The sequence below is a fragment of the Sceloporus occidentalis genome, unplaced genomic scaffold (genome assembly GCF_023333645.1).
Source record: "Sceloporus occidentalis isolate IW3139 unplaced genomic scaffold, rSceOcc1.0.p SCAF_1, whole genome shotgun sequence".
Classification (NCBI taxonomy): Eukaryota; Metazoa; Chordata; class Lepidosauria; order Squamata; family Phrynosomatidae; genus Sceloporus; species Sceloporus occidentalis.
The window spans coordinates 294,753,656-294,770,164 of NW_028316981.1; the positions used below are offsets into that span (position 1 = coordinate 294,753,656).

Sequence of the window (16,509 nt, forward strand, 5' to 3'; positions counted from 1 at the left end):
AGCATGTTCAGAGGAGGCTAACCAAAACAATGAAGGGTCTGGAAACAATGCCCTACAAGGAACGACTTAGGGAGCTGGGTATGTTTAGCTTGGAGAAGAGAAGGTTAAGAGGTGGTATGATAGCCCTGTTTAAGTATTTGAAGAGATGTCATATTGAGGAGGGAGCAAACTTGTTTTTGCTGTTCCAGACAATAGGACCTGGAGCAATGGATTCAAACTACAAGAAAAGAGATTCCACTTCAACATTAAGAAGAACTCAGAAGGCTGTTGGACAGTTGAACACAATCCCTCAGAGGGTGGTAGGGTCTCCTCCTTTGGAGGTTTTTAAACAGAGGCTGGATGGCCATCTATGTCAGGACCATGTGGCATATTTGGCCTAGAAATGACATGGATGTGGTCACTAGGTGGAACTACAGCAGAGGTAACTACAGTTCAAGTGGCAGGTGTGTATGAGTCAGCATTTGGAAGCTGTGCATCATGGGACGTCTGATGCAACATGCACAGTAGGTGAAGTCAGTGAGGGGGTGCAGCATGATAGTTTGTTGCAAGATGCACTAGGTATGAAACCAGCAAGGTCTCATTGGTGGCATGGCTAGCACATGACCACAGAAGACCATCTGCTGTATATAAGGGAGAAGGTGACTATCTCTGTTGTTGGGTTGCTGTGGTTGGTGGCTGGCAAAGCATTTTGCTTGTTTGTATATATAGCTGTGAGTATCTGGTACTCTGTGCAATCTTGTAAATAGCGTGCAACAAGTGACTAAAGCCCTCATGTCCGAGATAGCCTTGCTGTCCAGCAGTGTTATTTCTTCAAGCTGGGAGCACAAGGCTGGTCAGCCTGCATGGGAGGAATTTTTCCTTCTCAGCCTGATGCCTTTGCAGACGTCTCTCCAAGAGCCTTCTCGTGGCGTCCTGTCTGCGTGGATCAACTATGCACTTGGTCGTAGTGAACCCAGCGCCTCTCTCTATGCCCCAACAATCTAACAGGGGTGTTTTGATTGTGTATTCCTGCATGGCAGGATGTTGGACTGGATGGCCCTTGTGGTCTCTTCCGATTCTATGAAGTTCTAACTTTTTTTTTAAAAAAAAAATAAAGTCACAGTTGACTTATTTTACTTGAAGGCACAGAACAATAGCAATCCTCACTACCTGATGTATCACTAGGGTTGGCATCACTCAGTGCAGTAACTCATGGTGTCACACACCTGATTGATCTCTATACAGAATCCATATTAATGTTTTTTTAAAAAAATCACTGATACTCATAAATCATTTGTTGTTAACTGCCCTCGAGTCGATCTTGACCCATAGCAACCCTATGGATGAGAAACTGTTCAAGAAAAGTTCAAGATTCTCCTTAGGACTTTATTGCCAGAAGTTTCATTTCAAGGCTCTACAGGTAGGTAAGTATTCATGGACCAGTTTTTGCTGTTTCTGTTTTCTACATATTTTGTTTCTTAGTGTTATAGGCAGAAAGGAGACTGCAAGGCAAGAAAGATGTCAACGAACAGACCAGATGACACTGCAGTACTGCAGGCCACAATAACAACAATAATGATAATGTTTTATTTATATCCTGCCTCTCCAGGATATATCCCATCTCTCTGGCATATTCCCACTTACATTCAAACTGGTTTGGGACTTGCCTTCGCTCCGTGTTGGTAAATCAATTCCAAAAGGTCCATCGTTCCCATTATGAAAGCGGATATTTTCATTATACTCTTATAATCACTTCTTTTTTGGCACGTTTGTCATTCCCACTAGTTTGTGCTGCTTCAAAATGCATGTCAGTCATCTGTGTGTTATCTGTGATGTAAGCAACAGCCCAGGCAGCCTGGCTTGGGAACTTACTTGCTAATTAGCTTACTTGCTGTTCACCACTATGATCTTTGGAATAGCGGTATATAAATAAAACAAATTATTATTATTATTATTATTATTTATTTAAAATAAATTGATAGAAGATTCAATTCATTGGTTTTGCAACTACAGTACTTACCTCATGGATTGCAAGTACAGTTGCGCCTTTGAACTCGAGGGGATCCATTCCAGCCCCCCCCCCATGAGTTTGAATTCTCGCACATATTCAAATCCATAGGCTTGAATGGGGTGCATGCATGAGGGGCGCACGCCGCCGGCATACACTCTATTAAGATTAATAGCGGTTGCCCCTCTACGGATTTCCAAGTCCATGCATTTCAAGTCCGTGGACCTGGAGGGGCGACTGTAGTTGCAAGATCAATTAAACAAATCTTCTATCAATGTTATTTTTTTTTAAAAAAAAAAATCATGCACCCATAGGTCACTCCGCAAACACAAAGGCAGCACTGAGACAGTGGTGGAATGTACCCAAAACTGAGGAGGGATGGTAAACATGTCAGGAAAGAGCAGAGCAACACTGATGTATCCTGGAAGTGTGTTCTCAGATCTCTGCAGCAAAGGTAGCAGCACGGCTGTCTCTGAGATGGATGGATCGCAGGTCACCGGAGCTGTCCAGCCTCACCAGGCTTCTGATCATTAACGACAGACAAGCGAAGCTCCCGAAAATGCTTATCTTTATTTACAAGTGCAAACCAATTATCCAACACGACTTTTACTATTCGATACAAACTAACAACCAACAGTCCTCTCTCAACCCACACCTACTCCCGGAAGCTTCTGAGTTTATATAGACCAAATGCCATGCGGTTCTAAAACCCAGCCTCTTCCTTTCATGGCTGTTACATGTTTCCTGTGCCACCCAGAAAACTGTCCCCTTGTCCAGGCAGATACATGTTTACTTTACAGGCTTCCTGCATGCTGGCAGTAGAATGACCTTGTACACTGTGTTGCCACGCTGCACAGCTGAAGCTCATCTGCTTCTCCTCTGGCTGCTAATTGCTCATGGCCACCACACATCTAAACATTTCTTGTCAGCTATTAAACCTTGACAAAACACCCCTCTGCCATTAGTCCCTTCCCTCCAGAATGATGTGATTCAGATCCATTGAACACACTCCGGAATCTATTCTTTCCAAAAGAATCACTAGAAAACTAGTGTCTGGAAAAACTAGTTTTTTTGTGTTTGCCCCACTTTAACACGACAGAAATTGATCAAAATGGGATTGGAACCTGTTTCAAATGGGAATGATGGTTATATAAACCGATCAGCAATTCACTTTAAATCATAGTGAGAACAAGCCCCTTATGTTTCTTTTACTAGCAGCTGGTACTTCCCAGAAAATGGGATTCACAATACAGAACTCACATGATTCCTCTACAGAGGGCTTAATTACCAAGTTGTAGAAAACATTCATTCAGGTATGCAGTCATTCATGCAATAGCACAGAGAAGATGATTATGCTGCGTGAAATTTACTTAAGTGTCTATACTTTCTACCCATCAGCACATATCAAGCAACGCAATGATATGAAAGGGTTGTGTCTTTCTGGATAACTTTTCCCACTCACTGCACTCTCCCCTCCCCTCTTTTATTGTATTGTAGCAATTTTGAATTGCTGTGAATCTTTCTATATCTAATGGCACGCACTGTGGTACACAAAACCTTTGACCATAATATATTTGTTAGCATTTCAGGTGTCATAAGAATCATTATTCTTTTGGCTGCAATGGCTATCCTTTTGGAAATTGTTTTAATCTTGAACCCTCTGCTGAACAAGCATCTTCTGAGTGGGAAGGTAACTCATTTTTGAAATAAATAAATGTGTGGCTCTTTTCTAGCCTAGTACATTGGTAGATTCTACCATGATACAGTGTTGTTTCTTTTCAAATAACTAAATAACTGTTCACTAAAAAAACCAAAAAGATTTGTTAAGCCATACATCATGATTCCTTTTCTTGCTTTTCCCACTTATACAAGTATTTGATCGACTATGGATTGATTTATGTCCAGAACGTCTGCTATTTATCTAAAACTGGTTTCTCTACTATGTTTCTGAACATGCAGCAATTAAATGTACATTTTCATCAGATAGAGGGGAATTTGGTGGAGATTCTGCAGTCAACTGGGGTTTATAATTTGACGGTTGCAGAGATTCAACAGAATGAGCTGAGTTGTTTTGTTTAACCCCACAGAAAGGCACTTTGTTTTGAGAAATATAATTTAAATTGTCTTGTACTGTTTCTAACGGAGAGCTGGTAGGTTTGCTTGTAAAAAAGTCTTGGAGTGGCTGGTAGGTTGTCCAAAATGAGTTAGGTTTCTTGCTTGCTACATCTTTCCCTTGTAGATCCTGACAGTAGTTTGGATTCACGTAGATCTTGAGTCCCTGTGTCCTTCCTAAATCAGGTTGCTTGTCAACTCCAGGCTTCTTCATCACAACTAATTGATCATGAGTAATCTCACTCTTTTCTGCCAATACCGGGCTTTTCTGTAGAGCACACAGAAACCAACTGAATTAAAAACTGACTTTATAAAACGAAAGTCAAGAGAGTCTTTGATACTCAAAATATGTTTGTTAAAGTGTCATCTCTGTGCTTTTTGTTAGCAACATCAAGATGCTATGACAATTTCAATGAATGCCAGAATTCTAGAAAACCTGTATTTTCTAAAGCACAGTGCAAATATCCAGCTGATCTTCTTGTCTATTCCTGCCATGAAAGCTGCCACCCATCTTAATCTAGGCTGAAAAACTATTAAAGAGGACATTTAAGGAAATAATAATTTTATCTTACCACACCAGATGGAGGTATAAATGGGTGCACATAAGGATGTGGGATTTCAGGGATCAAACAATTCTGCACACTGGAAAAGTAGAGAGTAAGAAATAGAAATGAAAAAGAAACTAACTTTTTTGTTAAAACACAACACTGATAACAAAGTGAAGGGTATGAAATGACAGAATAATTTTCCAATTTAAAAGAAATGATGGCATTTGAACACTTGTGATGTCTGTACAGTCAGGCTGAGAGATTCTGGAAGTTTGTCATCAAGAAAGTGACTTTTCTAGGCTTTGTGAATTAATTAGAATTCCCTGTTTTTGACTTAACTAGCAAACTATGGCTACTAGCTTCAGAACAGGCCACAATATAAAGCCAACTTTATATTGGGGTGGGGTGGGGGCTTATCATAGAGCAGCAGGGAGTCCTGGAGGTGATGAGAGGGAAGCAGAATTCTGCAAGCAAGACTCTTATGCTATGTTTGATCACGTAAGATCTTGACCAGTGTATGAACTGACTCCTGGATATGGGACTGAGTAGGCAGTGTATCAAGGTGGCTTAATATAACAAAGGGATCTCCAAGTTTGTATATTTTTTTTTAAAAAAATGATTATTGGTTTGTACAAAATAGTGTTGCTCCTGTCAACTTACCAGTCACTTTTCCAAGAACACACACCAACTATTAGTAGTAAGGGTACAATTACTAGTGACAGGAGGAGAGGCAAGATCCAGTTTCCTAAAAGGGAGAAAAATATATATTTATTCAGATTTCTTCCTAAGACCCATAGGAAGTCTTATGAATAGGACCTTCCCTCCTTAGTCCTATTTCAAATGATAGAAAACAAGGCTACTTTCTCACACTGTTTTAGGTTAATGTTCAGTACTTGAAGAAAGACATCTAGGTAATATTCAAAGAGAATGGGAACTCTGCCTCTGGCATGAGAAAACAACCCAGAGAATTTGTGGATTGCTCTTGTGCACTTCCAAGAATGCCTATTCATGAAATATCTATACCCTTTCTGTAAAATGCACATATTTGCCAGAGACTAAAATATGAAAAAAAAAATCATGAAGATTATCTTGAGCTCTTTTCTTGATAAGGAGTACAGTTCCATAGGAACACAGGAAAAAAAGCAAGTTACTTTGAGAAAAACATATCAGCACCAACAATGGATGCTGGCCTAAATATCCTAAGGGCACCAGATCTCACCTAATCTTGAAAACTAAGCAGCGTTAGCTCTGGTTAGTACTTGAATGGGAGACCATCAAAGAAGACCAGATGCTGTAGACTATATTTCAGACAAAGGAACTGACAAAACCACCTCAAGAATTTTCTTTGCTTAAGAAGGCCCTATGAAATTCATATGGTTATCGTAAGTCAAAAGGCAACTTGAAAACACACACACACATGCAGATGTTTTGGGGTTTTTTTTGCCACTGTCAACTGTCAAATGAAGTAAAAAAGGTCCATATTTTGACAAGTCATAACTTCCTATATCTGGCATATCTAGGGCAGGGACAGGATTATGTCTCTCCAAGTCATGACCCAATCTGATTCAGTATAAGGTAGTTCTTATCTTTGTTGTTGTGTGCCTTCAAGTCCATGGCAACCCATGGGGTTTTCTTGGCAAGATTTGTTCAGAGGAGGTTTGCCATTGCCTTCCTCAAGGCCGAGAGAGTGTGACTTGCTCAAGTTCACCCAGTGGGTTTCATGGCCAAACTGGGAATCGAGCCCTGGTCTCCACAGATATAGTCCAACGCTCAAACCACTATGCCATGCTGGCTCTCAGTTCTTACTGTATAATATAATGGAGTAATATAATACATTATGTAATTATATTACTTTTCGCTTTCCAAATTAATATAGCACATTACTTTTTTTGCAGTCAGTAATAACGCTACTGTTGCTTTTCCCCCTGAGCCACTCATTACTTATTACAGTCAGCCCTCCACTTTCACTGGTTCAACATTTGCAAATTTGATTACTTGTGTTTTATGACCTACTTCTGGTGGAAGTGGAGTGGTGACAAGATCCTGTTAAAATTGTCACTGCAGTCTCTCTACAAAGAAGCTTATTGAAAATGGCTGCTGCCACTCCACTTCTGCCAGAAGTCGATTATAAAATTGCACTGGAAGACCTAGAGATTCCTAAAGACTGCTTGAAAGCCTCCTTTTTGGTGGATTCCTCCAACTATATGAGAAGGGAGGAAGACTTCCAAGCATCCCCAAGAGTAAAGAGAGTCCCTGGTGTAAACAAAGCCCCCCATCTCTCTCTCACTCCATCCCCACCCCCAATTTTTGTGTTGCTTACCAAAAAAAAAAAAAAAAAAGCATTTTTGCAGAGATGACAGCAAGCAAACTAGTATTGCTAGTCTTACAACCAGGAAATAAACAACACATGCTGACAGCTTTAATGCAGAAGGAATATTTAATAGAAATGGGCAAGTAATAAGTAATATACCCATATTGTTTTAAAAAGTAACATATAACAACTAATATGTTACTTTTCAAAGTAATATTTTATAACACTATTCTTATCAAACTGAATTTTTGGGACTATAACCCCCAGACTCCCAAGGTTTGGTATAAGTCAACTTTTGCATGTCCAAAACCCACATCAGCTTATTCAAACTGACGGAATTCATAAAAATTCACAAGGCAGAGTTCCTTTATGAGACTATAAAAACCTTGCAAAATTTGCCATTAACATACAAATCAATTAAAATACAGGCAAGTTTCATCACTTACTCTCAGACTGTGTAGTTACTGGTTTAAATTTGTCACGGGTGATGTTGCCAGGATTCACACTGTAAGCTTGAACTGCAAGCAGGTATGTTGTGCTGGGTTCCAGGTATTTCACAGTGTATTTCTTTTGATTCCGATCTTCAATTGTGTGCCTGCATATCGCCGGATTATCTGTATTTAAAAAAATGGAAGATACGGCAGCAAGCAAGGTATATACTACCTCATTTCTTATTATTTAAATTAATATGTCTTGTTTCCACCTATCATCTCAAGGTAGTCCACAGTTTTATCCTAATGAGTAAATCAGATCAAGAGTGTGACAGTGGCTCAAGATCAGCTGGCTACATGGCTGAATGGAAACTTTACTTTAGACCCCTTCCCCCAAATCTCAGTACAAGTCTACCCATTATACCACACAAGCTGTTGATGCACTATCACAGTTTGAGCCTGCTTAAGCCACACCTCAAAGGCTCCCTTCCTCTTTTTAAAACCATAGGCGGGTTATAGACCACCGAAAAGCGGCGGTCTGGCTCCGCCGCCGCTTGCAGCGTCCGGGAGATGCAGCCTTTAAACGGCACAACTCCCAGACGCTGCAGAGAAGGAGCACGGAAATCGAGCTCCTTCTCGGGCCCCGGAAGAGGCGCCGCAAGTGCCAAAGGGCGCACTCGCAGCGTCACTTCCGGTGTGCCACGTGAGGACGCAGAGCGTCCGTTACGTCAATATGGCAGCCCCATGTGGAAGGGGCGCTGCCATATTGTACGTATTCCATACGTACTAAGGTTAGGGGGGTGCGGAAGCACCGCCCCTTCCTAACCCTAATACATATGGAATACGTATTTTTTGGCGGTGCGTAACCCGCCAAAGTTGGCCAAAATGCAACCGTGGGACTATTGTAGTTTCCTAGTCTCTTTTTGTGCCCCTTGGCCCGTTACAAATGGGCACCCTAGTACGCGACGAGCGCGTACTAGGGTTAGAAAGGGGTGTCACTTCTTGACGCCCCTAACACTAGTACAAACCCAGTCCATACAAAATGGCAGCGCCACCATGACTACATCACCACTGCACCGCCTCCAAATGAGGCGACGTGGTGGTGACGTCATCGCGCCACAGAGGGTGCCTAGAATGCCCTTTCCGCGGCGTGAGAAGAAGCTCCGAAACGGAGCTCTTTCTGCGGTTTGCATTGCTGGCGCAGCCTTTAGATGGCTGCGCCAGGGACGCAAGGGAGAAAGGGGGCCGAGCGGCCCCTTTCTCCTCCTCCCTGCCACCATCGGGTGTCCTTGGGGCATGAAGCCCCAAGGACACCCCTTTCCAGGCCACGGGGAAGCGGCCTTTTGCCACTTCCCCACGGCCTGGAAAGCAGCGAATCGGGGCCTCAGAGGCTGCCGTTGTGGCAGCTGAGGCCCCGATACAGTGGGGAAAGGGCCGGTCACAGGCTGCACCAAAGGGGCAGTCTGTAACACACCCTTGACTCTCCAGACTGCCCTTTTTCCTGGCAGAGAGAGTGGGGAGGGTGGGGGAAGGAGGTTCATTGCCTCTTCTGGTAGCCTGCCCAGAATGGTTTAAAATACATTGCAGGGGCACCTTGAACTGTTTAGTCTAAATAAATGCACATTTTTCTGAACCATAGCTGGCATACTTATGTATGCAATTTTATGTTTTTGGCTATGGCATAACATCCATATTCAGTTCACAGCTGATTAGCAGTGTTCCATAACTGTCACTGTTACACAGGCACTTTCTCATTCTTGGTTAGTTCATAACTGTTCATCAATACCATTACTTGATTCACTGAAATTGCAGAAAGAGCAGGCACATTTGCAGATACACAATCAGTTCCCAAAACATCAGTATTCAAAAGAGAGGTGTAGCACAACCATCACTTAACTACACTAGTGTCAATCTACCCTGTGGAAACACATAGTAGAATCCCAAGTTATAAGAGGACTTCAAATTACTTTCCATTTTTAAGCTGTCTGTGTGGCCCTTAAAGAGTTCCAGAAGAAAGCTGGCTCCAGGGCTTGCTGCAGTTGCCTACCCTCGTTTTAAAGCAAAGTTTTTTCTAATCTGAATGGCACTGTAACCAGATCCCACTTCTACAAACTCATACCTTTCCGCTTATTATTTACCTCTGAATCTTCTCCCTGTTCTTATCCATCTAATATTGGTTAGCAACGCAAAATAGACATTTGATAATGACTTTTATTTCTCAGTGATAACACATTCAACTGCTAAGCATCTGGGCGTAAACTAATATAACAAAATGAAACGTATTTTTCCTATCTACGACAGTGTATCTAAGATATTCCAAACAAAAAATTGGAAACCACCAAATGATGATGTTGGGAAGAAGGGGCAGGGAATGATCTGCTGGACAAAAAAATCAGGGGCACCCCAGGTCTTGACATTCCCAACCCTGGTGTACCATTACTTCTAGAGTGTTGACTGCTCAAGTACATATCTTTGTTTTCTGTGGCACTCCAGCATTATATAAACCATAATAAGAAATGCAATACAAGTATTTTTCAACCAAGGAGGAGAAAAAAATGAGATACCAGTCCAGAAGCAGGCCAAAGGTGGACTGGAATGCAGTAGTAGAATACAGAATGCTTTGGATTTGGATTTTATCAGGATTTGGGAATTTTCAAAATTGTAAAAGCAGAAAGGCTTCTGCCCTACCCAAATCAACGTGCTAAAACCATGGGTACTCTCTCCTGCTTATGACTACAGCTTCTCCCATTCTTAGAAGACATATAAATTCCATGTACCACTTACAGATACATTATTATGGATTTCCAGAACTGGTTACCTGGAAGTTGTTCAAATTCCTTCAATGTGCACTTTCCATGTTCCACTTTCACATACACATTGTAACCTCTGATAAAACCAGGGGGGGGATTTTGAGGATAAGATTCCCAATTTATTGTAAGCCAACGTGAAGTGATTGCAGATATGTTAAAGGCAGGTTCATGAACTAGCACTGGAAGAAAGGAAGTCAATAAAATTGTTACATGCTTCCTGGATAGCTAATCTTCAGCCTTGACATCATGATTAGCTTTCCTTGTAAAAACTGCACTCTGGAAGTGAACGTGACAATTGCCAAAGAGGAAAACATGGAATTGGGCCAACTGTTTCTCAGAAAGCTTCACTGATTATCTAGAGAACTACTGAAACCACTCCAAAGCAAAGGACTTTTTCCAAGAATTGACTCCAGATACTCCTCCCCTTCCTTCCCCAGACCCATGTCTTCCCCACACAACTTCAAGTGTTTGCCTCCCCCCCACACACACACACAAACATTATTTCATCTGCTACTTCTTCTCTTGGCCTGTCTGCCAAAAGAAAGCAAAAGCAGCTGTGCAACTCCAAACTGCCAGCCAAGTGTCAGCGAAGCTCACAAAGCTTAAGCTGTGTGATCAGTATGTTGAGATATCTTGTATCACCTCTGAGACTAACTGAAAGAAATTGGCATGAACTTTCATAGATGTAAATCTACTTCCTCAGATGCATTTGGTGGAGTGGAAGGGACAGACATATATATGCCATTGGTATGTGAGAATGTCAATTGAAATTCCAAATCCTTTGTGTATGGAAATAAAGTGGCTAGTCCAGTTTTAACTATGGTTGTTTGTGAACAAAGGCATTGGGAACTAGCCTTTGTACAGGGAGATGAAGTGGCAAATCCAGTTTAGCAATGGAACTAGCCTGTGGTGAAGAGAATAGATAAATGTAGGATGCCCCCATGAGGATGGAGTCAGATAGTGTTGAAATGTGTGTAGTGAGCCAGTCATCGACACGCTTGTACAAAGCGCGGGATGAGTCCTTCCTGAATCTTTGTTCGCGAAGCAAAGCCAGAGAGAGAGTGAGCCAGAAAGCTGTTATCTTTTTTCAGTCCATTGCTGAGGGATTGTAGTTTGTGGATGAACTCCAATTCTGCTGTTTCTCTTTCCAATTGACCTTTGTAGTTCTTTTGTTCAAGGACTGCTGTTCTGAGGTCTGAGATGGAGCGACCAGGGAGACTGAAATGTTCTGCCACCAGTTTTTGTGTATTCTCATTCCTAATGTCTGATTTATGTCTATTTATTCTCTGGAGCGGGGACTGGCCTGTTTGCTCAGTGTAGAGGGTTGATGGGCAATGATGACATAGGCGGGATACATACCGCCATATAGTACGTATAGGATACGTACTAGGGTTAGGAAGGGGCGGTGCTTCCGCACCCCCCTAACCCTAGTACGTATCCTATACGTACAAGATGGCGGCGCCCCTTCTACATGGGCGCCGCCATCTTTACGTATCGGACGCTGAGCGTCCGTACGTGTCGCAGGCATTGTGACGTAGCGAGTGCGCCCCTGGCGCCTCGCTACGTCGCAAACGCGACTCAAGAAGAAGCTCCATTTTGGAGCTTCTTTTTTGCTCCGCGCGGGAGCCGCGCGGTTTGGCTGCTGCAGCTCCCGCGCGGAGCAAACGGCGGCAGCGGGGAAGCGCCACAAAGCGGCGGTTTGTATCCCACCATAGTATGGCATAAATTACGTTGGAAGATGAGCATGTGAAGGCCCACCTAATATTCTGGGTGATGCCATTAGGTTTTGATTTCTGGTGCTCATAGCCACCAAAGTAACTTTTCAAACTTTGTTGTAAATACGAAGTGTTATTTATGTTGGAACAACTACACAAAACTCATGTACATTGTCACATTAGTTTCAAATCCTCACACAAAAACAGATATTAAAAGATCTGCTTTCTCCTGAAAACAACAAATACAAAGTATAGGATTTCTTGTAACAATCCTGGATTTTTTTCTGTATAGTGACAGCATCTAAAATATCTCCCACTAAACAGATGGGGGAAAGCTATGATACTACATCTTTTGCTCATGAATCATACAGTAAAATGTTATTCTTGGAAAGGAAAACAATTTCCTTGAAGATTTCACTGTTTGCAATTTTCCCCCAGCACAACTTCTAAGATTTCTATGACCTCTAAGAGCAGATAGTAATAAGAGGGAGTTGTAATAATAAGAGGGTAATTGGGAAAACATTTCTTGGGAAAGGTGAATTCAGATCAAAGAAAACTATGAGCTGAAATTATGGCTAACTTAAATGTAGAACCAACCCACAAAACCTAAAGGGTTCAACACAGAATTCTGTCATTTATAGATTGTGTTGTACTACTTACCCTGTTCTTTAAGATATTTAACCTTCTTTTCCAGAGAGTAAGTTCTACCACCTTGCAGCCCATATACCCCAAATGTATATCTCACTCCAGGACTGAAGTCATCTAGAATGTAAAAAAAACAAACAAAAAACAAACAAAAAAAAACCAAGAGATATACAGGTAATCATAAACTCTCAGCCTCAAGGGATGGCAAAAGCAAACCGCCTCTGCTCCTTCCTCTGCCCTCCTGTGCCTTTAAATAGCTCTGTGAGCCAGTTAAAAGCAAACAAATCCTTCTCCCCCACCCCATCCTCCTTTGCCTTTAACTGAATCTGGGAGCCAGTTAAAGGCACAGGGCTGGGGGAAGGAACAGGCATACTCCTCTCCTTCCCCCCTCCCCTACCTTTAATTAACTTTGGGAAACCTGTTAAAGGCACAAGAGGGCAGGGGGAGAGGAGGAACAGGGGTTCACCAGCTCTTCTTCCCCCCCCCCTCCTGTACCTTTAACTGCCTCCCCAGAGATTGTTAAAAGGATGGGAGGCAGGGGGAAGAGGAACAGCCAGCAGGCATGCTGGCAGAGAGAGAGAGAGCTCGACGTGCCAGAGGTAGCACATATGCCATAGTTTTGCCATCACTAACTCAGAGATTCCTCGAAAGGTCTCAGATCTCAGGTAAAAACATAGTGTTTTTGTTATTTGTGGTTTTCCACATTCACAGGGGTCCTGTGCCCCTAACTGCAGCAAATATGGAGGGATGAGTGTATATTTATATATATTACAGAGAGTTAAAGAGGAGCACCCAGACAAAGAACGCATCTCTCACCACCCACGCTAAGCAAATCCATGGAAAGATGTTTCTACGGGGAGGAGGAGGAGGAAGGGGCCAGCCATCTTTAATGGGAGGGATTAGGAGCTTGGTGGGCCCTCAGTATACCCACACAGATACGGTATTGGAGATACTACTATTATAGCCTCCACAGAAAGTATTAATACAACAGTGAAGTTACATTCTGCTTACCAGATGTAATGAGAGTGCTAGAGACATTCTGCCCAAACCTTCTCCACTGAAAACCACAAGGCTGGGATAAGGGATAGTTGCACCAGTCAATAACATAGCCATCAAATGTATTCTGAGTCTTCCAGGAAATATAAATACTATCCGCTGTATTGTTGGTTGTGTTTTCTTCATAACCATTCCAAGTATCTTTTTTAAAAAAAGTACACAACAGTATTTAGATCACTGTGAAAATATATAACTTTTATGAACTCTTTTACTATTTTTATGTTTATGGAAACAGCTGCTGCTTTTTGGGCACAGCAAAGTGGTGATAAAAACGAGATTAAAACCAAAGTAATAGAAAAATATGTTTGATATCCTACTACATCCAGCCCTTACTCCATCCAGATCCATCCTCTACAATAGGAAACACTACCAGAATGAACACTAGCATTGTTACAGAAAAGCTCAAAAGAGATATTCTTTCATTCTTATGAGGGAACAAACTCTAGAATCCTGTTGGTGACATATACAACCCCTGGTAATACTGATGCATTTTTTTCATGTTGTAGAAGGGGGTATTCTGTGTTGTAGAAGGGGGTAAACCTCTGTGTAGTATGCCTTTCATCCCAGATGTATAACAGCAGCAAAGGAGTTTGTGGACACACTGTATCATCTCTGTCACTAATCAGGGGTATGTCAGGGCATGTTCTGCCTGCTGTCATACATCTGGGGAAGAGGAAGCTTTATACTGAGAGCAAAGATTGCCCCTTCTACCCCGGTGCACAAAGATACCTAGAATATGCCCAGGCATGCATCCATTATTGGAGGAGAGGCAGCAGCACACATGAACCTCCTGGTTGCTACTGTGGATGTGGGGAGGAAGTGGGAAAGAGAGGAAAGGCTCTACCCCCAGACAATGGAGTAAACATAATGTTGGGAGATCTGCACCTGATGGCACAAAGTCTATAACAACATGGAAAGCAGAAAGATGACAAACACACATTTCAGTTGGTTCAAATAACTAATGAGGCAACCATGAAACCTTTCAAGTCCCTATGTTTAAATGTGAAAACAGAAAAACAGTTTGTTTATCACAGACCATGGGAAAGTTACTTTCCAGCTAACATGTTCAGTGGCCATGTTGGATGAGAGATTCTGGGAGCTATATTACAAAAAAAGAGACTGTTCCAAGCTGGTTTATCTGACAAGAAAATTATACCAATACGCACAGGCATAGGAGTGAACATTTTACTGTCACTTATTATTCTCCATGCACCATGCAAAGTGACATACTCAGCGTGAAATTGAAAATATTTAGCCAATCAGAAAATTATATGTATATGGTAATTTGCACAGATTACATAGTCATGCAGATGCAGAAATGGACTTAATGTATGAGAAGAACTCGGTGCACATGAAATATTGAAGTCTGCGGGGAGAAAAACAGGCAGATTTAACATTATTTCAGGGTTGCGCTCTTCTTTGAAGCATTATGTATAAATATACAAACCATTGTTTCCAGTTGCTGCGATGATAATCACAGAAGGAATTGATGCATTTGCAGAGTTTCTTGCTGAGACACTAATTTTGTAAGACTGGCTACCAAGGGTAATTGTGTAATTATTTAATGCAGTTGAATTACAGTGACTGGACACATCAGATTCCTCTAAATTTTCCCAGCAAATCTCATATATTTTGATTATTCCATTAGCTTGAAAGCCCGGTAAGGCCTATGAGGAGGAAAACAACACTTGTCAAAGTCAATTCCATTGTTTAAAAATATGAAGTTGCTTTTTCTCAGCATTTAGTAAGATGTGTATATATATATATATATATATATATATATGAACACTAATTTTACTCACAGTCTTTACAAGAAGAAGCCAAATTTATTTTCATTTTTCATCTTACAACAGCTGAAGATGCCAACTGGCAAGAGACCAGACAGCCATAAGTAACAAGGATTTTCTTGAACAATGGCTTGGAAAAATGAAAATAAAGTTTCTATCTTTAGAGGAGTACCTCTTCTTTGACACAAAAACTCAACTTGGAAATAAGGTGCATAGAAAGATGCTGTGGTACATTATACCCACACTTATCTACCCCTGTCTGATTTTGGAATCAAAATGGAACCTATGTAAACCATAAATACAATACAATATACTACAATATAACTGGCATATCTATTAAAAGTTTCTCTTCTGGACTACAGTTCCAAGAATCCCACAAACTCTGCTGTCGTGGCACCTGGACACACACAATATTGTAGCCTTGACTAGGCAGTGAAGAGTAAGTAAAATCAACAACCAAACCAAAAAAAATTCCAAAGTTGATTTAGGGTAAGGAGGAAATATTCCTATTTGGACTTCTCCTGGCTAGCTAATCTTGAATTGTGTTTACAGGTTAGTAGAGTCAGTGCTGAGATAATTAGAGGCTGCTTTTGGAGGGGGCAGATGCCAGGGTTATAGAACCTCTGTTCATTTCCTTCTTCACTGGAGTAGTTTTCAACTATTGATAATGGTACCCTACCTCTCTCATCAGCCAGGTGCAATACCGCATCACCTCCACCACAGAAAAACTAACAAGTATGTCATTGGAGGATATAGACTGAAGTTCAGAAGTATTAATGGTGTCAAGAGTTGCCCCCAAAAAACAAATGGTCTTTAAATCTTATTCTGATGCTTCAGCTGAATCAGCTCAAGAATACACTTGCAACTTCTTTGGTTCTTCACACAAACCTTAATGAAGATACAATTTGTAATGTGTGCTATTTAAAAATCCCATAACTGGCAAAAACTACCCTTGCAGTTTGGGGGCTGACATTTTTAATATAATCCCTCTGCATTGATTGAAGAAACAGACCTACCTTCCAGAATACAGTAATGTTACGTTCCCCTAAACCTGGGCTAATCTCTCTCCAAATATCCAGCTGCCCCGACGGAGCTGCAAAATAAGGG

General features: G+C 41.5%; 1 protein-coding gene across 1 annotated transcript in view; it reads right to left on the reverse strand.

Moving 5' to 3' along the window:
* Positions 1-2,538: 2,538 nt before the first annotated feature.
* LOC149324095 (oncostatin-M-specific receptor subunit beta-like) overlaps positions 2,539-16,509 on the reverse strand; it is a 39,713-nt gene continuing 25,742 nt past the window's right edge. The window contains exons 10-18 of the mRNA XM_089496344.1: positions 16,419-16,495; positions 15,063-15,282; positions 13,571-13,756; positions 12,575-12,676; positions 10,208-10,378; positions 7,405-7,572; positions 5,308-5,392; positions 4,672-4,741; positions 2,539-4,367 (exon numbers count right to left, since the gene is read on the reverse strand). Coding sequence (XP_089352470.1) covers positions 3,927-4,367; positions 4,672-4,741; positions 5,308-5,392; positions 7,405-7,572; positions 10,208-10,378; positions 12,575-12,676; positions 13,571-13,756; positions 15,063-15,282; positions 16,419-16,495 — 1,520 coding nt within the window. The 3' untranslated portion in view covers positions 2,539-3,926. The remainder of the gene's footprint in view (positions 4,368-4,671; positions 4,742-5,307; positions 5,393-7,404; positions 7,573-10,207; positions 10,379-12,574; positions 12,677-13,570; positions 13,757-15,062; positions 15,283-16,418; positions 16,496-16,509) is intronic.